General features: G+C 57.2%; 1 protein-coding gene across 1 annotated transcript; it reads right to left on the bottom strand.

Moving 5' to 3' along the window:
* Nucleotides 1-193: 193 nt before the first annotated feature.
* Nucleotides 194-26305, bottom strand: LOC139240583 (mitochondrial carnitine/acylcarnitine carrier protein-like). The gene is made up of 9 exons (XM_070869126.1): nucleotides 26127-26305; nucleotides 19312-19404; nucleotides 17275-17402; nucleotides 16179-16269; nucleotides 12887-13004; nucleotides 10494-10566; nucleotides 8257-8366; nucleotides 4542-4666; nucleotides 194-697 (listed from the first exon to the last, which is right to left on the bottom strand). The coding sequence occupies exons 1-9, from the start codon at nucleotides 26226-26228 to the stop codon at nucleotides 635-637; spliced, it is 903 nt and encodes a 300-aa protein (XP_070725227.1). The 5' UTR covers nucleotides 26229-26305; the 3' UTR covers nucleotides 194-634.
* Nucleotides 26306-26359: the final 54 nt, after the last annotated feature.

Here is a 26359-nt window from a genome sequence, read left to right as displayed (position 1 = left end):
CGGAGGGACAGTACTGAGGGAGTGCCGCACTGTCGGAGGGGCGGTACTGAGGGAGCCCCGCACTGTCGCAGAAAACAGAAACTAAACACAGATTGGAACAACCGATTGGAATGACTGAAGTTAAATGTATTTGCTTCAAGGGTTCTTTGCTGAAGAATTCGTAGCAACACATCACTTTTGAGAACTAGTTGGTTTATTAGCAAAAGGTTTAACAATCACATGACACATTCCCAGTTCATCCACCAGGCTCACAACTGCATACCTCATCGTGGATGACCGAGACCAAAAGGACTGGGGTTTTATTGAGTCTTGTCACGTCACGTGACTGGCAAAGCCAATCCCGACTCAACAGCTCCACCAGCCTGTGAGCGTGCGCGCGGGTGCGTACGCTACTGATCTCGGCCCTCGGCAGTCATGTGGTTCTTCCTCTCGGAGATTCGTGTGGCTACTCTTCCCTTCGATCCAGTCTCCCGGTGATGTCTGCGACGAAGGGTGGGGGGCCTCAAAGAATGTGGAGGACGGGTGGGGCGGAGGCCGGAGGGGCGGGGTGGGGAAGCTCTCCCTCTCTCCCGGTTCGGGGCGTGCAGAGTCCGTGTGGTTCGGGGAATGAGGGTGGGGCGGAGGGGTCGCGACCTCAGGCCTTATCACTCATCCAGTCCAGGAACCTCATGCTCAGCTCAAAGCCCAGGAAACAAGCCTGCGGACAATAGGACACGCGGGAGGCTTAAACTTCATCGCACTTGGAGTACAGCAACGGGAGGGGGCCATTCAGCCGCCCCCCCCCTCCCCCGTTCCCCCTTTCAATGAGATCATGGCTGATCTGATCCATACACCCCCTGTGGACTGTAGTATTGCATTGTTTAAATAGATTCTGTAGACTGTTGTAGTGCGTTATTTAAATAGATTCTGTAGACTGTTGTAGTGCGTTGTTTAAATAGATTCTGTAGACTGTTGTAGTGCGTTGTTTAAATAGATTCTGTAGACTGTTGTAGTGCGTTGTTTAAATAGATTCTGTAGACTGATGTAGGACATTGTTTAAATAGATTCTGTAGACTGATGTAGAACATTGTTTAAATAGATTCTGTAGACTGTTGTAGGACATTATTTAAATAGATTCTGTAGACTGTTGTAGTGCGTTGTTTAAATAAATTCTGTAGACTGTTGTAGTGCGTTGTTTAAATAGATTTGTCGACTGATGTAAGACATTGTTTAAATAGATTCTGTAGACTGATGTAGGACATTGTTTCAATAGATTCTGTAGACCGATGTAGTACATTGTTTCAATAGATTCTGTAGACCGATGTAGTACATTGTTCAAATAGATTCTTTAGACTGTTGTAGTGCGTTGTTTAAATAGATTCTGTAGACTGTTGTAGTGCGTTGTTTAAATAGATTCTGTACACTGATGTAGGACATTGTTTAAATAGATTCTGGAGACTGATGTAGGACATTGTTTAAATAGATTCTGTAGACTGTTGTAGGACATTATTTAAATACATTCTGTCGACTGTTGTAGTGCGTTGTTTAAATAGATTCTGTAGACTGTTGTAGTGCGTTGTTTAAATAGATTTGTCGACTGATGTAAGACATTGTTTAAATAGATTCTGTAGACTGATGTAGGACATTGTTTAAATAGATTCTGTAGACTGATGTAGGACATTGTTTCAATAGATTCTGTAGACCGATGTAGTACATTGTTTAACGAGATGCTGTAGACAGAGAAACATAGAAAATAGGTGCAGGAGTAGGCCATTCGGCTCTTCCAGCCTGCACCACCATTCAATATGATCATGGCTGATCATTCACCTCACTACCCCATTCCTGCTTTTTCTCCACACCCCTTGATCCCTTTAGCCGTAAGGGCCACATCTAACTCCCTTTTGAATATATCTAACGAACTGGCCTCAACAACTTTCTGTGGTAGAGAATTCCACAGGTTCACAATTCTCTGGGTGAAGAAGTTTCTCCTCATCTCGGTCCTAAATGGTTTACCCCTTATCCTTAGACTGTGACCCCCTGGTTCTGGACTTCCCCAACATCGGGAACATTCTTCCTGCATCTAACCTGTCCCGTCCCGTCAGAATTTTATATGTTTCTATGAGATCCCCTCTCATTCTTCTAAATTCCAGTGAATATAAGCCTAGTCGATCCAGTCTTTCTTCATATGTCAGTCCTGCCATCCCGGGAATCAGTCTGGTGAACCTTCACTGCACTCCCTCAATAGCAAGAATGTCCTTCCTCAGATTAGGAGACCAAAACTGGACACAATATTCAAGTGCATTGGTTAAATAGATTCTGTAGACTGACATTGGACACTGATTAAATAGATTCTGCAGAGTTTTTCTTGTTTAAATAAACTCTGTTTGCTGTAAAATAGACTGTTTGCTGTGAGTGCTGCTGTAAGCCCCGCCCCCACCTCCAACTCATTGGCTGACACCGTGGTGTCAACAGATGCTCTGCTCTCTGGGCTCAAACAACGAGAACACAAAAACATAAGAAACAGGAGCAGGAGTCGGCCATTCGGCCCCTCGAGCCCGCTCTGCCATTCAATAAGATCGCAGCTGATCTGATCTTGGGCTCAGCTCCACTTCCCCGCCCGCCCCTTCACTCCCTTATCGCTCAAAAATCTGTCTATCTCCCCCTTAAATATATTCAATGACCCAGCCCCCCACAGCTCTCTGGGGCAGAGAATTCCACAGATTCACCAGAAGAAATTCCTCCTCATCTCCGTCCTAAATGGGCGGCCCCTTATTCTGAGACTATGTGCCCCCTAGTTCTAGATTCCCCCACGAGGGGGAAACATCCTCTCTGCATCCACCCTGTCCAGCCCCCTCAGAATCTGATACGTTTCAACAAGATCGCCTCTCATTCTTCTAAACTCCAATGGGTACAGGCCCAACCTGCTCAACCTTTCGTCATAAGTCAACCCCTTCATCTCCGGAATCGACCGAGTGAACCTTCTCTGAACTGCCTCCAAAGCAAGTATATCCCTCCTTAAATACGGCGACCAGAACTGCATGCAGTACTCCAGGTGTGGTCTCACCAATACCCTGTACAGTTGTCTACATGGTCTACAGGGCTGTAGTGATACCCGCCCTCCTGTATGGCTCAGAGACATGGACCATGTACAGTAGACACCTCAAGTCGCTGGAGAGATACCACCAACGCTGTCTCCGCAAGATCCTGCAAATCCCCCGGGAGGACAGACGCACCAACGTTAGCGTCCTCGACCAGGCCCAACATCCCCAGCATCGAAGCACTGACCACACTCGACCAGCTCCGCTGGGCAGGGCCACATTGTCAGCATGCCCCCGACACAAGACTCCCAAAGCAAGCGCTCTACTCGGAACTCCTTCACGGGCAAACGAGCCAAAGGTGGGCAGAGGAAACGTTACAAGGGACCACCCTCAAAGCCTCCCTGATAAAGTGCAACATCCCCACCGACACCTGGGAGTCCCTGGGCCAAAGACCAGTCCGCCCTAAGTGGAGGGAGTGCATCCGGGAGGGCGCTGAGCACCTCGAGTCTCGTCGCCGAGAGCGTGCAGAAAGCAAGCGCAGGCAGCGGAAGGAGCGTGCGGCAAACCTGTTCCACCCTCCCCTTCCCTCAACAACTAAGGACTCACTTTTAGAGTGGAAGCAAGTCTTCCTCGATTCTTGGAGTCGAGGAAGACTTGCTTCCACACTAACATGAGTCCTTAGGCGACTGAACAGCCCAATACGGGAGCCACAGTCCCTGTCACAGGTGGGACAGACAGTGGTTGAGGGAAGGGGAGGGTGGGACTGGTTTGCCGCACGCTCCTTCCGCTGCCTGCGCTTGCTTTCTGCACGCTCTCGGCGACGAGACTTGAGGTGCTCAGCGCCCTCCCGGATGCACTTCCTCCACTTAGGGCGGACTGGTCTTTGGGCCCAGGGACTCCCAGGTGTCGGTGGGGATGTTGCACTTTATCAGGGAGGCTTTGAGGGTGGTCCCTGTGACGTTTCCTCTGCCCACCTTTGGCCCGTTTGCCCGTGAAGGAGTTCCGAGTAGAGTGCTTGCTTTGGGAGTCTCGTGTCTGGGGGACATGCGGACAATGTGGGCCCTGCCCAGCGGAGCTGGTTGAGTGTGGTCAGTGCTTCGATGCTGGGGATGTTGGGCCTGGTCGAGGACGCTAACGTTGGTGCGTCTGTCCTCCCGGGGGATTTGCAGGATCTTGCGGAGACAGCGTTGGTGGTATTTCTCCAGCGACTTGAGGTGTCTGCTGTACACGGTCCATGTCTCTGAGCCATACAGGAGGGCGGGTATCACTACAGCCCTGTAGACCATGAGCTGGGGGGTGGATTTGAGGGCCTGGTCTTCGAACACTCTTTTCCTCAGGCGGCCGAAGGCTGCACTGGCGCACTGGAGGCGGTGTTGGATCTCATCGTCAATGTCTGCTCTTGTTGATAAGAGACTCCCGAGGTATGGGAAATGGGGATGGGGAGAAACAGGGTGGGTAAAGAACAGGGGAGAAAATTAAACTTCATCGGAATAAAATGCCGCGCAGATTTGTTGAAAGTCTTACCGCGTTAGCAGGGAAGGCGCGTAACATGACAACACTGAATCCCTTGTACAGGGAGCCAATCCCCTCGTCTCTGACCAAGTCCCTCAGGACATCGCGGAATCCATTGGGATACATGGCATCGGGAGCTGGGAAAAGGGCATTGAATTCTTGTGTTAACAGTAATTCGGTAACACAATTTATATTGTACCAGACCCCAACCCCTAATCTTCTCCTGTCCACCCTCACTCTCCCCGGGGTACAGGTCCCACACACACTGACTCTCACTGGGGTACAGTCCCACACACACTGACTCTCACTGGGGTACGGGTCCCACACACACTGACTCTCACTGGGGTACGGGTCCCACACACATTGACTCTCACTGGGGTACAGTCCCACACACACTGACTCTCACTGGGGTACAGTCCCACACACACTGACTCTCACTGGGGTACAGTCCCACACACACTGACTCTCACTGGGGTACGGGTCCCACACACACTGACTCTCACGGGGGTACAGTCCCACACACACTGACTCTCCCCGGGGTACAGGTCCCACACACACTGACTCTCACTGGGGTACAGTCCCACACACACTGACTCTCACTGGGGTACAGTCCCACACACACTGACTCTCACTGGGGTACAGTCCCACACACACTGACTCTCACTGGGGTACAGTCCCACACACACTGACTCTCACTGGGGTACAGTCCCACACACACTGACTCTCACTGGGGTACAGTCCCACACACACTGACTCTCACTGGGGTACAGTCCCACACACACTGACTCTCACTGGGGTACAGTCCCACACACAATGACTCACAAGGAGGAGAGAGAGGCAGAGAGCTTGGGGTCCAGACACCTGAAGGCATGGCCGCCAATGTTGGAGTGATGGAAATCGGGGAATGTGCCAGAGACCAGAATTGGGGCAGCGCAGAGAACTCGGAGGGTTGGTGGCTGGAGGGGGTTACAGAGATAGGGAGGGGTGTAGGGGCTGGAGGAGGTTACAGAGATAGGGAGGGGTGTAGGGGCTGGAGGGGGTTACAGAGATAGGGAGGGGTGTAGAGGCTGGAGGAGGTTACAGAGATAGGGAGGGGTGTAGGGGCTGGAGGGGGTTACAGAGATAGGGAGGGGTGTAGGGGCTGGAGGGGGTTACAGAGATAGGGAGGGGTGTAGGGGCTGGAGGAGGTTACAGAGATAGGGAGGGGTGTAGGGGCTGGAGGGGGTTACAGAGATAGGGAGGGGTGTAGGGGCTGGAGGGGGTTACAGAGATAGGGAGGGGTGTAGGGGCTGGAGGGGGTTACAGAGATAGGGAGGGGTGTAGGGGCTGGAGGAGGTTACAGAGATAGGGAGGGGTGTAGGGGCTGGAGGGGGTTACAGAGATAGGGAGGGGTGTAGAGGCTGGAGGGGGTTACAGAGATAGGGAGGGGTGTAGAGGCTGGAGGGGGTTACAGAGATAGGGAGGGGTGTAGGGGCTGGAGGAGGTTACAGAGATCGGGAGGGGTGGAGGGGCTGGAGGGGGTTACAGAGATAGGGAGGGGTGTAGAGGCTTGAGGGGGTTACAGAGATAGGGAGGGGTGTAGAGGCTGGAGGGGATTACAGAGATAGGGAAGGGTGTAGGGGCTGGAGGGGTTTACAGAGATAGCGAGGGGCTGGAGGGGGTTACAGAGATAGGGAGGGGTGTAGGGGCTGGAGGGGTTTACAGAGATAGCGAGGGGCTGGAGGGGGTTACAGAGATAGGGAGGGGTGTAGGGGCTGGAGGGGGTTACAGAGATAGGGAGGGGTGCAGGGGCTGGAGGAGGTTACAGAGATAGGGAGGGGTGTAGGGGCTGGAGGGGATTACAGAGATAGGGAGGGGTGTAGGGGCTGGAGGAGGTTACAGAGATCGGGAAGGGTGTAGGGGCTGGAAGGGTTTACAGAGATAGCGAGGGGCTGGAGGGGGTTACAGAGATAGGGAGGTGGTGAGGGCCATGCCGGGAATTGATAACCAGGATGAGAATTTTGAAATCGAGGCGTTGCTTAACTGGGAGCCAATGTAGGTCAGTGAGCACAGGCGGTGATGGGTGAGTGGGACTGGGTGTGAGTTAGGACACGGGGTCAGTGAGCACAGGCGGTGATGGGTGAGTGGGACTGGGTGTGAGTTAGGACACGGGGTCAGTGAGCACAGGGGGTGATGGGTGAGCGGGACTGGGTGTGAGTTAGGACACGGGGTCAGTGAGCACAGGCGGTGATGGGTGAGTGGGACTGGGTGTGAGTTAGGACACGGGGTCAGTGAGCACAAGGGGTGATGGGTGAGTGGGACTGGGTGCGAGTTAGGACACGGGGTCAGTGAGCACAGGGGGTGATGGGTGAGTGGGACTGGGTGTGAGTTAGGACACGGGGTCAGTGAGCACAAGGGGTGATGGGTGAGTGGGACTGGGTGCGAGTTAGGACACGGGGTCAGTGAGCACAGGGGGTGATGGGTGAGTGGGACTGGGTGTGAGTTAGGACACGGGGTCAGTGAGCACAAGGGGTGATGGGTGAGTGGGACTGGGTGTGAGTTAGGACACGGGGCAGTGAGCACAGGGGGTGATGGGTGAGTGGGACTGGGTGTGAGTTAGGACACGGGGTCAGTGAGCACAGGGGGTGATGGGTGAGCGGGACTGGGTGCGAGTTAGGACACGGGGTCAGTGAGCACGGGGGTGATGGGTGAGTGGGACTGGGTGCGAGTTAGGACACGGGGTCAGTGAGCACAAGGGGTGATGGGTGAGTGGGACTGGGTGCGAGTTAGGACACGGGGTCAGTGAGCACAGGGGGTGATGGGTGAGTGGGACTGGGTGTGAGTTAGGACACGGGGTCAGTGAGCACAAGGGGTGATGGGTGAGTGGGACTGGGTGCGAGTTAGGACACGGGGTCAGTGAGCACAAGGGGTGATGGGTGAGTGGGACTGGGTGTGAGTTAGGACACGGGGCAGTGAGCACAGGGGGTGATGGGTGAGCGGGACTCGGTGCGAGTTAGGACACGGGGGCAGTGAGCACAGGGGGTGATGGGTGAATGGGACTGGGTGTGAGTTAGGACACGGGGTCAGTGAGCACAGGGGGTGATGGGTGAGCGGGACTGGGTGCGAGTTAGGACACGGGGTCAGTGAGCACAGGGGGTGATGGGTGAGCGGGACTGGGTGCGAGTTAGGACACGGGGTCAGTGAGCACAGGGGGTGATGGGTGAGCGGGACTGGGTGCGAGTTAGGACACGGGGTCAGTGAGCACAGGGGGTGATGGGTGAGTGGGACTGGGTGTGAGTTAGGACACGGGGTCAGTGAGCACAGGGGGTGATGGGTGAGCGGGACTGGGTGTGAGTTAGGACACGGGGTCAGTGAGCACAGGGGGTGATGGGTGAGCGGGACTGGGTGTGAGTTAGGACACGGGGTCAGTGAGCACAGGGGGTGATGGGTGAGCGGGACTCGGTGTGAGTTAGGACACGGGTCAGTGAGCACAGGGGGTGATGGGTGAGCGGAACTGGGTGTGAGTTAGGACACGGGGGTGGCGGGGGGCAGAGTTTCAGATGAGCTGATGGCTCCGGAGGGTGGAAGGTTGGAGAGCGTTGGAACAATGTCCGGGAAAGGCCAGAGGCGCTCTGTAAACCGTACTGTCGAAACACCGCCACCCACCCCTCTCTGCCCACCCACCCCTCTCTGCCCACCCACCCCTCTCTGCCCACCCACCCCTCGCCATGCTCTCCCCGTCACGCACCTGTCTGGAAGCGGGACTTTAGTACGTCAGCTGGGATGGCCACCACCCAGTTGAAGATTCCGGCCATTCCTCCGGCAAACAGGATCCTGGGCGCGCTGAGCTCACTGACGCTGGAAGGAAGAGATGGAGGGCCGCAGATGAGGTCGAGTTTTATCGTCCACCAATTCTTCATTCCATTCCATACCCGCCAAACCGCGCCCCTCCCACCCCCCTCCATTTCCCCTCAGAACCCCAGTCATAGAACGACACCATGCAGGAGCAGGCCATTCGGCCCTTCGAGCCTGCACCACCATTCAATATGATCATGGCTGATCATTCCCTCGGTACCCCATTCCTGCTTTCTCTCCATACCCCTTGATCCCTTTAGCCGTAAGGGCCACATCTAACTCCCTTTTGAATATATCCAACGAACTGGCCCCAACAACTCTCTGTGGTAGAGAATTCCACAGGTTCACAATTCTCTGGGTGAAGAAGTTTCTCCTCATCTCGGTCCTAAATGGCTTACCCCTTATCCTTAGACTGTGAGCCCTGGTTCTGGACTTCCCCAACATCGGGAACATTCTTCCTGCATCTAAACCTGTCCAGTCCCGTCAGAATTTTATATGTTTCCATGAGATCCCCTCTCATTCTTCTAAATTCCGGTGAATATAAGCCCAGTCGATCCAGTCTTTTTTCATATGTCAGTCCTGCCATCCCGGGAATCAGTCTGGTGAACCTTCGCTGCACTCCCTCAATAGCAAGAATGTCCTTCCTCAGATTAGGGGACCAAAACTGAACACAATATTCCAGGTGTGGCCTCACCAAGGCCCTGTACAACTGCAGTAAGACCTCCCTGCTCCTATACTCAAATCCTCTCGCTATGAAGGCCAACATGCCATTTGCCTTCTTCACCGCCTGCTGTACCTGCATGCCAACTTTCAATGACTGATGTACCATGACACCCAGGTCTCGTTGCACCTCCCCTTTTCCTAATCTTCCGTCATTCAGATAATATTCTGACTTCACGTTTTTGCCACCAAAGTGGATAACCTCACATTTATCCACATTATACTGCATCAGCCATGCATTTGCCCACTCACCTAACCTGTCCAAGTCACTCTGCAGCCTCTTAGCATCCTCCTCACAGCTCACACCGCCACCCAGCTTAGTGTCATCTGCAAACTTGGAGATATTACATTCAATTCCTTCGTCCAAATCATTCGGCCCCTCGAACCTGCTCCGCCATTCAATAAGATCGCAGTTGATCTGATCTTTTTGGGATCAGCTCCACTTCCCCGCCCGCCCCTTCACTCCCTTATCGCTCAAAAATCTGTCTATCTCCCCCTTAAATATATTCACTGACCCAGCCCCCACAGCTCTCTGGGGCAGAGAATTCCACAGATTCACCAGAAGAAATTCCTCCTCCATCTCCGTCCTAAATGGGCGGCCCCTTATTCTGAGACTATGTGCCCCCTAGTTCTAGATTCCCCCACGAGTGGGAAACATCCTCTCTGCATCCACCCTGTCCAGCCCCCTCAGAATCTGATACGTTTCGATAAGATCGTTTTTTGTGCCCTCCTCACACATTGCTTTTCCTCCCATCTTTGTATCGTCAGCAAACTTGTCTACGTTACACTCGGTCCCTTCTTCCAAGTCGTTAATATAGATTGTAAATAGTTGGGGTCCCAGCACTGATCCCTGCGGCACCCCACTAGTTACTGATTTGCCAACCCGAGAATGACCCATTTATCCCGACTCTCTGTTTTCTGTTAGTTAGCCAATCCTGTATCCATGCTAATATATTACCCCCAACCCCGTGAACTTTTATCTTGTGCAGTAACCTTTCATGTGGCACCTTATCGAATGCCTTCTGGAAATCCAAATACATCACATCCACTGGTTCCCCTTTATCCATCCTGTCCGTTACATCCTCAAAGAATTCCATTCTCTCCCCCGTCACTAAAGTCCCTCAACCCTTGGTGTGATTGTGATCAATCTTCTTCTGTACCCTCGCCAAGGGGCTTGTGCTGCTTCCCGACGGAAAAGAGTGAACAGGAGCAGGAACCCGGGCTGCTTTGCAATTGACCCACCCCTCCATCGCCAATCGGGAGATACTACGGGCAGTTTCTGCGTCTCGGAGGACCCAAATCGGACAGGGTATCTGGGGCATTCCCGGGGCGCTGGGGGCCGGAGGTGGGCACTGATGAAACGTTGCTACGACGCTTTCAAAATTGAGTTTGAACCCCGGCCCCACTGACCTTTGACCCTGAGGGGTGAGGAGATCCTTCAGCCACTCGTAGCTCAGGAAGTAGACGCCCGTGGCAGGAACATCTGTCGGCACAGTAAAACAGCGCGTCATTGGACCGAGGTACCGACTTCGCGCCTTCTTCCCGAGACCCGGAAACCGCCTCACCGTCAGCTCGCGCGCGGCGAACCGCGCTCAGGGACGTCTCACCGAGAAATTCGTGGTGGTCAGCAGCTCCCATTGGCCATTGGGTGTGGGCGCTAACGAGGCCCGGGCGACATTACGCTAACGTCTCCCGCGGGCGTTTGCCGCTAACCCGTAGCGCTCCCACACCGCTCCGCCGCGCACGGAAACATGATCGCCGGGCACGGCGCTCGGGGTCCCTGAATTGGGAATCGCACCACCACCCCCCCCCCCACCTCGACCCGACCCCCGACCCCCGACCCCCGACCCCCGACCTCTCCCCTCCCTCCCGGAAGCCATGCGAGCATCAGGGGGATGCGTATACCGGGCAGCCGCGCGCAGTGCGAGAGCGTTAAAGGGGAGGTCTCGGCCACGAGGATTATTCGGCCCCCGGCCACGCCCTTGGAGAGCAACCTTTAATTGCTGGAGTCAGCCAATCCCTCGCCCCCGCCCCCTGATCTGTGCCCTACGAGGGGGCAAGTGTGTTGGGAACAGGAGGAGGCCGTTCAGCCTCAGCAATCCCGTTCCGTCCATTCAATCAGATCGTGACTGATCTGTATCCCAACTCCGTCCTCCCGCCCGTAGACTGCCGTACTGCATTGTTTAAATAGATCCTGTCGACAGTACGGCGCTCCCTCAGTACCGCCCCTCCGACAGAGCGGGGCTCCCTCAGTACCGCCCCTCCGACAGAGCGGGGCTCCCTCAGTACCGCCCCTCCGACAGTGCGGCGCTCCCTCAGTACCGCCCCTCCGACAGAGCGGGGCTCCCTTAGTACTGCCCCTCCGACAGTGCGGGGCTCCCTCAGTACTGCCCCTCCGACAGTGCGGCGCTCCCTTAGTACTGCCCCTCCGACAGAGCGGGGCTCCCTCAGTACCGCCCCTCCGACAGTGCGGGGCTCCCTCAGTACTGCCCCTCCGACAGAGCGGGGCTCCCTCAGTACTGCCCCTCCGACAGTGCGGGGCTCCCTCAGTACCGCCCCTCCGACAGTGCGGGGCTCCCTCAGTACTGCCCCTCCGACAGTGCGGCGCTCCCTTAGTACTGCCCCTCCGACAGAGCGGGGCTCCCTCAGTACCGCCCCTCCGACAGTGCGGCGCTCCCTTAGTACTGCCCCTCCGACAGCGCGGCGCTCCCTCAGTACCGCCCCTCCGACAGCGCAGTGCGGCACTCCCTCAGTACTGCCCCTCCGACAGTGCGGCGCTCCCTCAGTACTGCCCCTCCGACAGTGCGGCACTCCCTCAGTACTGCCCCTCCGACAGTGCGGGGCTCCCTCAGTACCGCCCCTCCGGCAGTGCGGCGCTCCCTCAGTACTGCCTCTCCGACAGTGCGGCGCTCCCTCAGTACTGCCCCTCCGACAGTGCGGCGCTCCCTCATTACCGCCCCTCCGACAGTGCGGCACTCCCTCAGTATTGCCCCTCCGACAGCGCAGTGCGGCACTCCCTCAGTACTGCCTCTCCGACAGTGCGGCGCTCCCTCAGTACTGCCCCTCCGACAGTGCGGCGCTCCCTCATTACCGCCCCTCCGACAGTGCGGCGCTCCCTCAGTACTGCCCCTCCGACAGTGCGGCGCTCCCTCATTACCGCCCCTCCGACAGTGCGGGGCTCCCTCAGTACCGCCCCTCCGACAGTGCGGGGCTCCCTCAGTACTGCCCCTCCGACAGTGCGGCACTCCCTCAGTACCGCCCCTCCGACAGTGCGGGGCTCCCTCAGTACTGCCCCTCCGACAGTGCGGCACTCCCTCAGTACCGCCCCTCCGACAGCGCGCTGCTCCCTCAGTACCGCCCCTCCGACAGTGCGGCGCTCCCTCAGTACTGCCCCTCCCACAGTGCGGCGCTCCCTCAGTACCGCCCCTCCGACAGCGCAGTACGGCGCTCCCTCAGTACTGCCCTCCGACAGCGCAGTGCGGCGCTCCCTCAGTACGGCCCCTCCGACAGCGCAGTACGGCGCTCCCTCAGTACTGGCATCGGGGTCGGGCGGTGGGGGGGCGGGGTGGGGAAAGAGTGTCGGGCCTGGATTACGCGGCATGAGTCTGCGGAGTGGTGGCGGGGCTCGGACCCTTGGACCCTGTGACTCGGAGGGCGAGACCCTCTGAGCTGAGATGGTGCCCGATCACGAAGCCCCGCAGCAGACCTCAGGAGACGGGAGACTCTGACGGAGCTGTGGCGAGGGCGCGAGTCGAATTGTGATCGCCTTTGAAGCCAGCAGTGTGTAGCCACCGAGCACGTACCCCTAAGCAAGGTTAGGACCGTGCCTTTGTAGATTCCCTGCAGTCCGGAGCTTCGGTACAGCTGTCTGACGCAGTCACCGGGACCTGTGTACTTGATTTCACCAGAATTGGCCTGGATCTAAGGCACATACCGTGATTTAAGCAACGTGACAGAGACAGACCCAGATTACACACTCCCGAACACCAGCATAATACACTTTAAACAAAAATAATTCTCGTTCCCGGGATGTGGGCCTCGCTGGCAAGGCCGGCATTTATTGCCCCATCCCTAATTGCCCCTTGAGAAGGTGGGGGTGAGCCCCCTTCTTGAGCCGCTGCAGTCCGTGTGGTGAAGGTGCTCCCACAGTGCTGGTAGGGAGGGAGTTCCAGGATTGGGACCCAGCGACGATGGAGGAACGGCCGATATATTCCCAAGTCGAGGGATGGTGTGTGACTGGGAGGGGAACGTGGAGGGGGTGGTGTTCCCATGGACCTGCTGCCCTTGACCTTCGAGGCGGGTAGAGGTCGCGGGTTCGGGAGGTGCTGCCGAAGAAGCCTTGGCGAGTTGCCGCGGTGCATCTTGTGGACGGTGCACACTGCAGCCACGGTGCGCCGGTGGTGGAGGGAGTGAGTGTTGGAGGTGGTGGAGGGAGTGAGTGTTGGAGGTGATGGAGGGAGTGAGTGTTGGAGGTGGTGGAGGGAGTGAGTGTTGGAGGTGGTGGAGGGAGTGAGTGTTGGAGGTGGTGGAGGGAGTGAGTGTTGGAGGTGGTGGAGGGAGTGAGTGTTGGAGGTGGTGGAGGGAGTGAGTGTTGGAGGTGGTGGAGGGAGTGAGTGTTGGAGGTGGTGGAGGGAGTGAGTGTTGGAGGTGGTGGAGGGAGTGAGTGTTGGAGGTGGTGGAGGGAGTGAGTGTTGGAGGTGGTGGAGGGAGTGAGTGTTGAAGGTGGTGGAGGGAGTGAGTGTTGGAGGTGGTGGAGGGAGTGAGTGTTGGAGGTGGTGGAGGGAGTGAGTGTTGGAGGTGGTGGAGGGAGTGAGTGTTGGAGGTGGTGGAGGGAGTGAGTGTTGGAGGTGGTGGAGGGAGTGAGTGTTGGAGGTGGTGGAGGGAGTGAGTGTTGGAGGCGGTGGAGGGAGTGAGTGTTGGAGGTGGTGGAGGGAGTGAGTGTTGGAGGTGGTGGGGAGCGTGGCCCATCGAGCGGGGCTGCTTTGTCCTGGATGGTGTCGAGCTTCTCGAGTGTTTGTTGGAGCTGCACCACCCAGGCAAGTGGGGAGTGTTCCCTCACACTCCTGACTTGTGGCTTGTCGATGGTGGAGAGGCTTTGGGGAGTCGGGAGGTGAGACACTGGTCACAGAATACCCAGCCTCTGACCCGCTCTTGTGGCCACAGTATTTATGTGACTGGTTCATCGGAGGCAGTTCAGAGAAGGTTCACTCGGTTGATTCCGGGGATGAGGGGGTTGCCTTATGAGGAAAGGTTGAGCAGGTTGGGCCTGTACCCATTGGAGTTTAGAAGAATGAGAGGTGATCTTATTGAAACGTATCAGATTCTGAGGGGGGCTGGACAGGGTGGGTGCAGAGAGGATGTTTCCCCCTCGTGGGGGGAATCTAGAACTAGGGGGCATAGTCTCAGAATAAGGAGTCGCACATTTAAGACATAGAAACATAGAAACATAGAAAATAGGTGTAGGAGCAGGCCATTCGGCCCTTCGAGCCTGCACCACCATTCAATATGATCATGGCTGATCATTCCCTCAGTACCCCATTCCTGCTTTCTCTCCATACCCCCTGATCCCTTTAGCCGTAAGGGCCACATCTAACTCCCTTTTGAATATATCTAACGAACTGGCCCCAACAACTCTCTGTGGTAGAGAATTCCACAGGTTCACAATTCTCTGGGTGAAGAAGTTTCTCCTCATCTCGGTCCTAAATGGTTTACCCCTTATCCTTAGACTGTGACCCCTGGTTCTGGACTTCCCCAACATCGGGAACATTCTTCCTGCATCTAACCTGTCCAATCCCGTCAGAATATTATATATTTCTATGAGATCCCCTTTCATCCTTCTAAACTCCAGTGAATATAAGTCGAGTCGATCCAGTCTCTCCTCATATGTCAGTCCTGCCATCCCGGGAATCAGTCTGGTGAACCTTCGCTGCACTCCCTCAATAGCAAGAATGTCCTTCCTCAGATTAGGAGATCAAAACTGAACACAATATTCCAGGTGAGGCCTCACCAAGGCCCTGTACAACTGCAGTAAGACCTCCCTGCTCCTATACTCAAATCCTCTCGCTATGAAGGCCAACATGCCATTTGTCTTCTTCACCGCCTGCTGTACCTGCATGGCCAACTTTCAATGACTGATGTACCATGACACCCAGGTCTCGTTGCACCTCCCCTTTTCCTAATCTGTCACCATTCAGATAATATTCTGCCTTCGTGTTTTTGCCACCAAAGTGGATAACCTCACATTTATCCACATTATACTGCACCTGCCATGAATTTGCCCACTCACCTAACCTGTCCAAGTCACCCTGCAGCCTCTTAGCATCCCCCTCACAGCTCACACCGCCACCCAGCTTAGTGTCATCTGCAAACTTGGAGATATTACACTCAATTCCTTCATCTAAATCGTTAATGTATATTGTAAATAGCTGGGGTCCCAGCACTGAACCCTGCGGTACCCCACTAGTCACTGCCTGCCATTCTGAAAGGGACCCGTTTATTCCGACTCTCTGCTTCCTGTCTGCCAACCAGTTCTCTATCCACGTCAGTACATTACCCCTTGTGCTTTGATTTTGCACACCAATCTCTTGTGTGGGACCTTGTCAAAAGCCTTTTGAAAGTCCAAATACACCACATCCACTGGTTCTCCCTTGTCCACTCTACTAGTTACATCCTCAAAAAATTCCAGAAGATTTGTCAAGCATGATTTCCCTTTCATAAATCCATGCTGACTTGGACTAATCCTGTCACTGCTTTCCACAGAGATGAGGAGGAATTTCTTCTGGTGAATCTGTGGAATTCTCTGCCCCAGAGAGCTGTGGGGGGCTGGGTCACTGAATATATTTAAGGTGGAGGTAGACAGATTTTTGAGCGATAAGGGAGTGAAGGGGCGGGCGGGGAAGTGGAGCTGAGCCCAAGATCGGATCAGCCGCGATCTTATTGAATGGCGGAGCGGGCTCGAGGGGCCGAATGGCCGACTCCTGCTCCTGTTTCTCTTGATTAGGAATGGGCAAGAAATAGCAGCCTTGCCAGCGACGGCCACATTGCGGGAGCAAATGCAAAGGATGAACGGGAGCCTGGGAGCTTGAGAACACCCACCTGTAGCAAACACTTGACCCTCTCCACGGGGCTGATGATTGCAGTGCTGAATACTCCGGCTAGCATCCCTGCCGCAAACAGCTGGCCATGCCTGGAGAGGAGACAAAACCCAAACAGGGAACTCGACTTCTCCAGCCCCTTGCACCCCCTCAGGATCTCCGAAAGCCTCACAGCTAATCAAGCACTTTTTTTCGAAGTGCGCTCACTGTTGTAATGTGGGAAACGCCAAGTTGCGCACAGCAAGCTCCCACACACAGCGATGTGATAATAACCTGGATCGTCTGTTTTAGTGATGTTGGTCGAGGGATAAATATTGGCCCCAGGACCCCGGGGAGAACTCCCCCTGCTCTTCTTCCAATAGTGGCCCCGGGATCTTTTACATCCACCCGAGAGGGCAGACGGGGCCTCGGTTTAACGTCTCATCCTAAATACAGCCCCTCCGACAGTGCGGCGCTCCCTCAGTACTGCCCCTCCGACAGTGCGGGGCTCCCTCAGTACCGCCCCTCCGACAGTGCGGGGCTCCCTCAGTACCGCCCCTCCGACAGTGCAGGGCTCCCTCAGTACCGTCCCTCCGACAGTGCGGCACTCCCTCAGTACTGCCCCTCCGACAGTGCGGGGCTCCCTCAGTACCGCCCCTCTGACAGTGCGGGGCTCCCTCAGTACCGCCCCTCCGACAGTGCGGCGCTCCCTCAGTACCGCCCCTCCGACAGTGCGGCGCTCCCTCAGTACCGCCCCCTCCGACAGTGCGGCGCTCCCTCAGTACCGCCCCTCCGACAGTGCGGCGCTCCCTCAGTACCGCCCCTCTGACAGTGCGCCGCTCCCTCAGTACCGCCCCTCCGACAGTGCGGCACTCCCTCAGTACCGCCCCTCTGACAGTGCGCCGCTCCCTCAGTACTGCCCCTCCGACAGTGCGGCACTCCCTCAGTACCGCCCCTCCGACAGTGCGGCACTCCCTCAGTACTGCCCCTCCGACAGTGCGGCACTCCCTCAGTACCGCCCCTCCGACAGTGCGCCGCTCCCTCGGTACGGCACTGGAGCGAGTGTGTGTGTGCGTGTGTGGGGTGGGGAGCCGGTGAACCCGAGGGTCTTGACTCACGAGAGGGGATCCTCAGGGTGCTTCTGTTGTAACTTCTTTCCCAGTCCGTATCCGAAAAAGACGACAGCGGTGATTGGAGTAATGCCAATAATGGGGGCAGCCATTCCCTTGTATAAGCCCAGGAGGCCCTGAGCGAGAGACAGAGAGAGCGAGAGTGAGAGCGGGGAGTGGCTGAGGTCAATCCCTTTCCCCCATGTAATCGGAAATGGAGGCCATTCAGCCCCTCGAGCCTGTTACATTAGGGACAGGAGGAGGCCGTTCAGCCCCTCGAGCCTGTTACATTAGGGACAGGAGGAGGCCGTTCAGCCCCTCGAGCCTGTTACATTAGGGACAGGAGGAGGCCGTTCAGCCCCTCTAGCCTGTTACATTAGGGACAGGAGGAGGCCGTTCAGCCCCTCGAGTCTGTTACATTAGGAACAGGAGGAGGCCGTTCAGCCCCTCGAGCCTGTTACATTAGGGACAGGAGGAGGCCGTTCAGCCCCTCGAGCCTGTTACATTAGGGACAGGAGGAGGCCGTTCAGCCCCTCGAGCCTGTTACATTAGGAACAGGAGGGGGCCGTTCAGCCCCTCGAGCCTGTTACATTAGGGACAGGAGGAGGCCGTTCAGCCCCTCGAGCCTGTTACATTAGGGACAGGAGGAGGCCGTTCAGCCCCTCGAGCCTGTTACATTAGGGACAGGAGGAGGCCGTTCAACCCCTCGAGCCTGTTACATTAGGGACAGGAGGAGGCCGTTCAGCCCCTCGAGCCTGTTACATTAGGGACAGGAGGAGGCCGTTCAGCCCCTCGAGTCTGTTACATTAGGGACAGGAGGAGGCCGTTCAACCCCTCGAGCCTGTTACATTAGGAACAGGAGGAGGCCGTTCAGCCCCTCGAGCCTGTTACATTAGGAACAGGAGGAGGCCGTTCAGCCCCTCGAGCCTGCTCCACCGTTCAATCAGATCACGTCTGATCTGTATTTTAACCCCAGCTACCCGCCTTGGTTCCGTAACCATGAATACCCTTCCCCAACAAAACTCTATCGATCTTAATCTTAACCTGTGTAGGAAGATGGGAGAGGGTGTGGATGGGGTGGGGGGGGAGGAAGGTGGAGGGAGGCGAGGGGAGGGGAGGGGAGTGGGGGGGAGGGGAGTGGGGGAGGGGAGGGGGTGGAGGGGAGGGGAGTGGGGAGGGGAGGGGCGTGGGAGAGAGGGAGGGGAGGGGAGTGGGGGGTGAGGGAAGTGTGGGGATGGGAGGGGAGTCTGAGGGAGGGGAGGGGAGGGGAGTGATGGGAGTGGAGGGGAGTGGGTGGTGGGGAGTGAGAGGAGTGGAGTGTGGGGAGGGGAGAGAGGGGATGGAGGGGAGTGGGGGAGCAAGGGTTGTGGAGGGAGGCGAGGGGAGAGGAGGAGAGTGGGTGGAGGGGAGGGGAATGGTGGGAGGGGAGGGGAGTGGGGGTGTGGATGGGAGTGGGGGGGAGGGGAGGGGAATGGGGGAGGGGAGGGGGTGGAGGGGAGTGGGGAGGGGAGGGGCGTGGGAGGGAGGGGAGGGTAGTGGGGGGGAGGGGAGTGTGGAGAGGGGAGGAGAGTGTGAGGAGGGGAGTGGGGGGGAGGGGAGGGGATTGATGGGAGGGGAGGGGAGTGGTGGGAGGGGAGGGGAGTGAGAGGAGTGGAGTGTGGGGAGGGGACGGAGGGGAGTGGGGGAGGGAGGGGAGAGAAAGGGAGGGGAGGGGGAAGGGGAGGGGTGTGGTGGGAGGGGAGTGGAGGGAGGGGAGGGGGGTGGGGAGTGGAGGGAGGGGAGGGGGGGGAGGTGTGATGGTAAAACCATCAGCAAAGCCCCCTTCGCAACGTGAGCCATGCCTGACCCTTGAACCCTCCCAGCCCGTCAAATCCACCGGCCTAGGCCCGAGCCAGGCGACGCCCGTTGCCGGGGAAACCCGCCTTCTCTTGCCCCCCCCCTGCCCCCAGGAAGAGTCGGGGTCTTCGAGAGAGGATGGGGGTTAGACCCTGGAAACTGCAGCAATGCAGGAAGTCCGCTGGCAGGGCAGGAGATGCGGGGCCTTACCTCCCGGGCCACGGTTTTCCTCAGGCAGTCGAAGGCACCGCGATAGAGCAGGGAGCAGCCTGGGACCGGCTTGGGCTGCGTCTGGAGCCGGACCTGGGGACAGGAAGACAAGATGTCATGGTTCTTCGGGCCTGGACGTTACTCACACCCTCAATCCCAACCTGTGTCGTAGGAACATGAGAAATAGGAGCAGGAGTTGGCCATTTGGCCCCTCGAGCCTGCTCCACCATTCAATAAGATCATTGGCTGATCTTCGAGCTTCCCGCCGGACCTACACATCCCTCGACACTCGAGGGACACCCTCAACGACCACTCACATTTATACAACCTCTTTAACATCGTAAGCTGTCCCAGGCCGCTTCACAGGAGCTTTATCCGACCCCGAGCCACAGGCGGAGATATTAGGGACAGGCGACCAAAAGCTGGGTCACAGAGCTGGGTTTTAAGGAGCGTCTTGAAGGAGGAGAGAGAGGCGGAGAGGTTTAGGGAGGGAGTTCCAGAGCTCGGGGCCCAGGCAACAGAAGGCACGGCCACCGATGGTCTAGCGATGGAAATCGGGGGATGGGCAAGAGGCCAGAATTGGAGGAGTGCAGAGATCTCGGGGGTTGTGGGACTGGAGGAGGTTACAGAGATACGGAGGGGTGTAGGGACTGCAGGGGGTTACAGAGATAGGGAGGAGTGTAGGGGCTGGAGGGGGTTACAGAGATAGGGAGGGGTGTAGGGGCTGGAGGAGGTTACAGAGATAGGGAGGGGTGTAGGGACTGCAGGGGGTTACAGAGATAGGGAGGAGTGTAGGGGCTGGAGGAGGTTACAGAGATAGGGAGGGGTGTAGGGGCTGGAGGAGGTTACAGAGATAGGGAGTGGTGTTGGGGCTGGAGGAGGTTACAGAGATAGGGCGGGGTGTAGGGACTGGAGGGGGTTACAGAGATAGGGAGGGATGTAGGGGCTGGAGAAGGTTACAGAGATAGGGAGGGGTGTAGGTGCTGGAGGGGGTTACAGAGATAGGGAGGGGTGTAGGGGTTGGAGGGGGTTACAGAGATAGGGAGGGGTGTAGGGGCTGGAGGGGGTTACAGAGATAGGGACGGGTGTAGGGACTGGAGGAGGTTACAGAGATAGGGAGGGATGTAGGGACTGGAGGGGGTTACAGAGATAGGGAGGAGTGTAGGGGCTGGAGGAGGTTACAGAGATAGGGAGGGGTGTAGGGGCTGGAGGGGGTTACAGAGATAGGGAGGGGTGTAGGGGCTGGAGGGGGTTACAGAGATAGGGAGGGGTGTAGGGGCTGGAGGAGGTTACAGAGATAGGGAGGGGTGTGGGGGCTGGAGGAGGTTACAGAGATAGGGAGGGGTGTGGGGGCTGGAGGGGGTTACAGAGATAGGGAGGGGTGTAGGAGCTGGAGGGGGTTACAGAGATAAGGAGGGGTGTGGGGGCTGGAGGAGGTTACAGAGATAGGGAGGGGTGTAGGGGCTGGAGGAGGTTACAGAGATAGGGAGGGATTTGCACCATAGCCCTGTATCAATTCCCAAATTAATCCCACTGCCCCGTTCTCTCCCCACAGCCCTGTATCAATCCCGAATGGAATTCCCAGAGACTGGGAGAAGACACATGGGAGTTTGAGTGGTGCATGTGGGTGGGAGGATGGGGGAGGGGGACCAGGAGGGAGGGAGGGATGAGTGGGGCGCGGAATCTGATCTGGGTGGGTCTCGATAGCTTCAGTTAACTTCTCCCTGTTGCAGTTTCCGGGCAAACCACATCTGGCCTGTGATAAGGTGGGGCTGGGTCAGGAGTCCATGTGTGTTCATCTCAACAACAGAAGACAGAAAGGCTTGCATTTATATAGCACCTTTCATGACCACCGGACGTCTCAAAGCGCCTCACAGCCAATGGCGTACTATCGGAGGGCGCTTACTGTTGTAATGTGGGAAACGCCAATTTGCGCACAGCAAGCTCCCACACACAGCGATGTGATAATGACCCGGAGCGTCTGTTTTAGTGATGTTGGTCGAGGGATAAATATTGGCCCCAGGACACCGGGGAGAACTCCCCCTGCTCTTCTTCCAATAGTGGCCCCGGGATCTTTTACATCCTCCCGAGAGGGCAGACGGGGCCTCGGTTTAATGTCTCATCCGAAATACAGCCCCTCCGACAGTGCGGGGCTCCCTCAGTACTGCCCCTCCGACAGTGCGGGGCTTCCTCATTACTGCCCCTCCGACAGTGCGGGGCTCCCTCAGTACCGCCCCTCCGACAGTGCGGCGCTCCCTCAGTACTGCCCCTCCGACAGTGCGGCGTTCCCTCAGTACCGCCCCTCCGACAGTGCGGCACTCCCTCAGTACCGCCCCTCCGACAGTGCGGCGCTCCCTCAGTACTGCCCCTCCGACAGTGCGGCGCTCCCTCAGTACCGCCCCTCCGACAGTGCGGCGCTCCCTCAGTACCGCCCCTCCGACAGTGCGGCGCTCCCTCAGTACCGCCCCTCCGACAGTGCGGGGCTCCCTCAGTACTGCCCCTCCGACAGTGCGCCGCTCCCTCAGTACCGCCCCTCCGACAGTGCGGGGCTCCCTCAGTACTGCCCCTCCGACAGTGCGGGGCTCCCTCAGTACTGCCCCTCCGACAGTGCGGGGTTCCCTCAGTACCGCCCCTCCGACAGTGCGGGGCTCCCTCAGTACTGCCCCTCCGACAGTGCGGGGTTCCCTCAGTACCGCCCCTCCGACAGTGCGGGGCTCCCTCAGTACCGCCCCTCCGACAGTGCGGGGCTTCCTCAGTACCGCCCCTCCGACAGTGCGTGGCTCCCTCAGTACCGCCCCTCCGACAGCGCAGTGCGGCGCTCCCTCAGTACCGCCCCTCCGACAGCGCAGTGCGGCGCTCCCTCAGTACTGCCCCTCCGACAGTGCGTGGCTCCCTCAGTACAGCCCCTCCGACAGTGCGGCGCTCCCTCAGTACCGCCCCTCCGACAGTGCGGCGCTCCCTCAGTACTGTCCGCGGGAAGGCGGAGTTGAGGCCGATGATCCGCCGGGATCTCGTTGAATGGCGGAGCGGGCTCGAGGGGCCGAGTGGCCGGCTCCTGCTCCTAATTCTCGTGCTCTTGTGACCAAACACATTTTGGCCGATTCCAGCCCTTTTGGGCCTAGTGCACCGGAGAGAGTCAGCAGCCCAACCCCCTCTCAACGTCCTCGCACCCGTTGGGTTAATCCCTCAGCCCAACGGACTCTGCCTCTCGACACGTTTAGTAGTTTGGTCACGTCAGGGCCAGCGAGCCTGTTGCTAGGAGAATGAGCAAGGCTGCTCTTCCCCGGGCTCCCCCCTCCCCGTCCCAACCTTTCGCGCTCACATCAAATTCAATAAGACTCCAAACCCGAGTTTGGCAGCAATCTGGAGGGCCCGACAAAGCATTCCCTCTCCCACCAGGAATTTGTGCTGAATTTCAAAAACTCGTGTCCTTTCTTCTCATTCAGCATCTCAATGGAGTGTGAGGGGGGGGGGGCGGGGGAACTGTTGGGGAGAGGGAGGATGGGGGCCAGGGATGGGTGTTCAGTCGAGTGTCTACGGCTGGGGTTGGATCAGAGAATCGCAGACGTTTACAGCGCGGGAGGGAGGCTATTCCGGCCCAGCGTGTCCGCCTCGTGCCGGCCGACCAAGAGCCATCCCGGCCTAATCCCACTTTCCCGCTCTGGGTCCGTAGCCCTGTGGGTTACGGCACTTCGAGCACACGTCCAAATGTGGTGAGGGTTTCTGCCTCTACCCCCCTTTCAGGCCGTGAGTTCCTCCCCAGACCCCCACCGCCCTCTGGGTGAAGACATTTCCCCTCAAACCCCCTCTAAACCTCCCCCCAATTACTTTCAATCTCTGCCCCCTGGCTGTTGACCCCTCTGCCAAGGGAAACAGGTCCGTCCTATCCACTCGATCCAGGCCCCTCACACCTCAATTAAACCTCCCCTCGGCCTCCTCTGTTCCAGAGAAAACAGCCCCAGCCTCTCCAATCTTTCCTCATCGCTACACGAGTGAATGCGAGAGAGAGAGAGCGAGCAAGAGAGAGCGTAATATACGGAAAGTTCGCATCATCATCACGGGCAGTCCCTCGGGAATCGAGGAAGACTCGCTTCCACTCTTAACACGAGTCCTTCGGTGGCTGAACAGCCCAATACGGGAGCCACAGTCCCTGTCACAGGGTGGGACAGACAGTGGTTGAGGGAAGGGGAGGGTGGGACTGGTTTGCCGCACGCTCCTTCCGCTGCCTGCGCTTGGTTTCTGCACGCTCTCGGCGACGAGACTCGAGGTGCTCAGCGCCCCTCCCGGATGCACTCCCTCCACTTAGGGCGGACTGGTCTTTGGCTGTAGGATTAGAGGATCACACGGGATATACGGCCCAGAAACGGGCCATTGGGCCCTGCCAGTCCGTGCCGGTGTTTATGCTCCACTCGAGCCTCCTCCCGATCTTTCCCCATCTAAATCTATCGGCCTTCTCCCCCATGTGTTTATCCAGCCTTCCCTTAAATACATCGATACGATTGGCCTCGAGCCCTCCCTGTGGCAGCGAGTTCCACATTCTCACCCCTCTCTGGGTAAAGAGGTTTCTCCTGAATTCCCCATTGGGTTTATCAGTGACTGTCTGATATTGGTGGCCCCCGAGTTCTGGTCTCCCCCACAAGTGGGAACATCTTCTCTACGTCTACCCTATCGAACCCCCTTCATAATCTTACGCCCCTCCATCAGCTCACCCCCCAGCCTTCGCTTTGCTCGAGCAAAGAGACCCAGCCTGTTCAATCCTTCCCTCAAATGTGTACCCTCACTTTTCTGGTGTCATCGGGAGAAAGACAGCACGATATAAAGAAAAGAAAGCCTTGCATTAATATAGCGCCTTTCATGACCACCGGACGTACCAAAGCCTCAGCCAATGGCGTACTATGGGAGTGCACTCACTGTTGTATTGTGGGAAACGCCAATTTGCGCACAGCAAGCTCCCACACACAGCGATGTGATAATGACCCGGAGCGTGTGTTTTAGTGATGTTGGTCGAGGGATAAATATTGGCCTCAGGACACCGGGGAGAACTCCCCCTGCTCTTCTTCCAATAGTGGCCCCGGGATCTTTTACATCCACCCGAGAGGGCAGACGGGGCCTCGGTTTAATGTCTCATCCGAAATACAGCCCCTCCGACAGTGCGGGGCTCCCTCAGTACTGCCCCTCCGACAGTGCGGCACTCCCTCAGTACTGCCCCTCCGACAGTGCGGGGCTCCCTCAGTACTGCCCCTCCGACAGTGCAGCACTCCCTCAGTACTGCCCCTCCGACAGTGCGGCGCTCCCTCAGTACCGCCCCTCCGACAGTGCGGCACTCCCTCAGTACTGCCCCTCCGACAGTGCGGCGCTCCCTCAGTACTGCCCCTCCGACAGTGCGGCACTCCCTCAGTACCGCCCCTCCGACAGTGCGGCGCTCCCTCAGTACTGCCCCTCCGACAGTGCGGCGCTCCCTCAGTACCGTCCCTCCGACAGTGCGGCGCTCCCTCAGTACTGCCCCTCCGACAGTGCGGCGCTCCCTCAGTACTGTCCCTCCGACAGTGCGGCGCTCCCTCAGTACTGCCCCTCCGACAGTGCGGGGCTCCCTCAGTACTGCCCCTCCGACAGTGCGGGGCTCCCTCAGTACTGCCCCTCCGACAGTGCGGCGCTCCCTCAGTACTGCCCCTCCGACAGTGCGGGGCTCCCTCAGTACTGCCCCTCCGACAGTGCGGTGCTCCCTCAGTACTGCCCCTCCGACAGTGCGGGGCTCCCTCAGTACTGCACGGGGAGTGTCAGCCTGGACTTGAACCCAGGACCTTCTGACTTGGAGGTGAGCATGCTGCCCACTGAGCCACGGCTGACACTAAGGGGAGTAAGTGGAGTGAAAAAGGGGATATTGAAGAGAGGGAGAATGGGAAGGAGGTAGAGAAAGAACGTGATCGAGGAGAAAATGGAGGAAAATTAAAAAGTCAGACGGATAAAGTGAATGGAGAGATAGAAGGAAAGAAAGACACAGAGAGAGACAGAGAGAAAGCGAGAGACAGAGAGCGAGACAGAGAGAGACAAAGCAAAAGATAGAGAGAGCGAGAGACAGAGCGAGAGAGAGACAGAGAGAGAGACAGAGCAAGAGACAGAGAGAGAGACTGAGCGAGAGACAGATAGGGAGAGAGAAACAGAGGGAGAGACAGAGAGAGAGAGAGAGCGAGACAGAGAGAGAGAGAGAGAGATAGGGATAGAGAGACAGAGAGAGAGAGAGAGCGAGGCAGAGAGAGAGAGACAGAGAGAGAGAGAGAGACAGTGAGACAGACAGAGAGAGAGAGTGAGACAGAGAGAGAGAGACAGATAGGGATAGAGAGACAGAGAGACAGAGAGAGAGAGAGCGAGGCAGAGAGAGAGACAGAGAGAGAGAGAGACAGTGAGACAGACAGAGAAAGAGAGTGAGACAGAGAGAGAGAGAGAGAGAGAGATAGTGCAGGTTGAAGACACAGGATGATTAAGAGACTGTGCCTGTAGATCAGACTTTGTATCCGATTATGAAGATTAGAAGCGTTCACAGCCCATTAAAGGTTAACTGTTGAAGCGATTGAGGCTGAATTCCTGGGGGGGAGGCTGAGCCCATTGAATCCTCCCTCAGAAGCGCGAGTTACTGCTCCAAACTTCACTCCAGTTAGAACATCCCCAACTCCACACACAAACATCTCTGGACGATCAGTCCCTCGCTTGTTTAAAGTTAGGCACTGACAAATACGACCACACCAGGAAACTTCAAGACAGAGATAAAAGTTTGAAAAAAGTTTGCAAAGATTGAAAAGAAGGGCCAGGGGTCTTACTTTGACTGTGTCGAGGGGGTGTCCGGCCAGGATCAGACACACGCCCCCCACTCCCCCAGCATAGAAGTTTCGAAGGGGGCTGATTCGATGTCCTTTGCCCATCTCTCGCCCGCTCCCTCTCTCTCTCTGTCATTGGCATTCTCTGGTGTCGTCTGCCGCGATCTCAGGGGCTGTCACAGCCAGGCTCGGACCCGCCTAGGGCTCCCTCCCCCACCCCCCCGGCCCAGTCATTG

Source organism: Pristiophorus japonicus, chromosome 32, assembly GCF_044704955.1.
Source record: "Pristiophorus japonicus isolate sPriJap1 chromosome 32, sPriJap1.hap1, whole genome shotgun sequence".
Classification (NCBI taxonomy): Eukaryota; Metazoa; Chordata; class Chondrichthyes; family Pristiophoridae; genus Pristiophorus; species Pristiophorus japonicus.
Note: the sequence above shows the minus strand (reverse complement) of the source record. Positions and strands in the feature narration are given on the sequence as shown.

What these genes read in the sequence shown, in the direction of transcription:
- LOC139240583 (XM_070869126.1), bottom strand. Translation starts at nt 26,228, where the DNA reads ATGGGCAAAGGACATCGAATCAGCCCCCTTCGAAACTTCTATGCTGGG. An exon ending in CACCCTGAGGATCCCCTCTC is followed by an intron (nt 16,270 to 17,274) that starts GTGAGTCAAGAC and finishes TCTCCTCTCCAG; the next exon opens with GCATGGCCAGCTGTTTGCGG. An exon ending in CTCACCCCTCAGGGTCAAAG is followed by an intron (nt 8,367 to 10,493) that starts GTCAGTGGGGCC and finishes TCTTCCTTCCAG; the next exon opens with CGTCAGTGAGCTCAGCGCGC.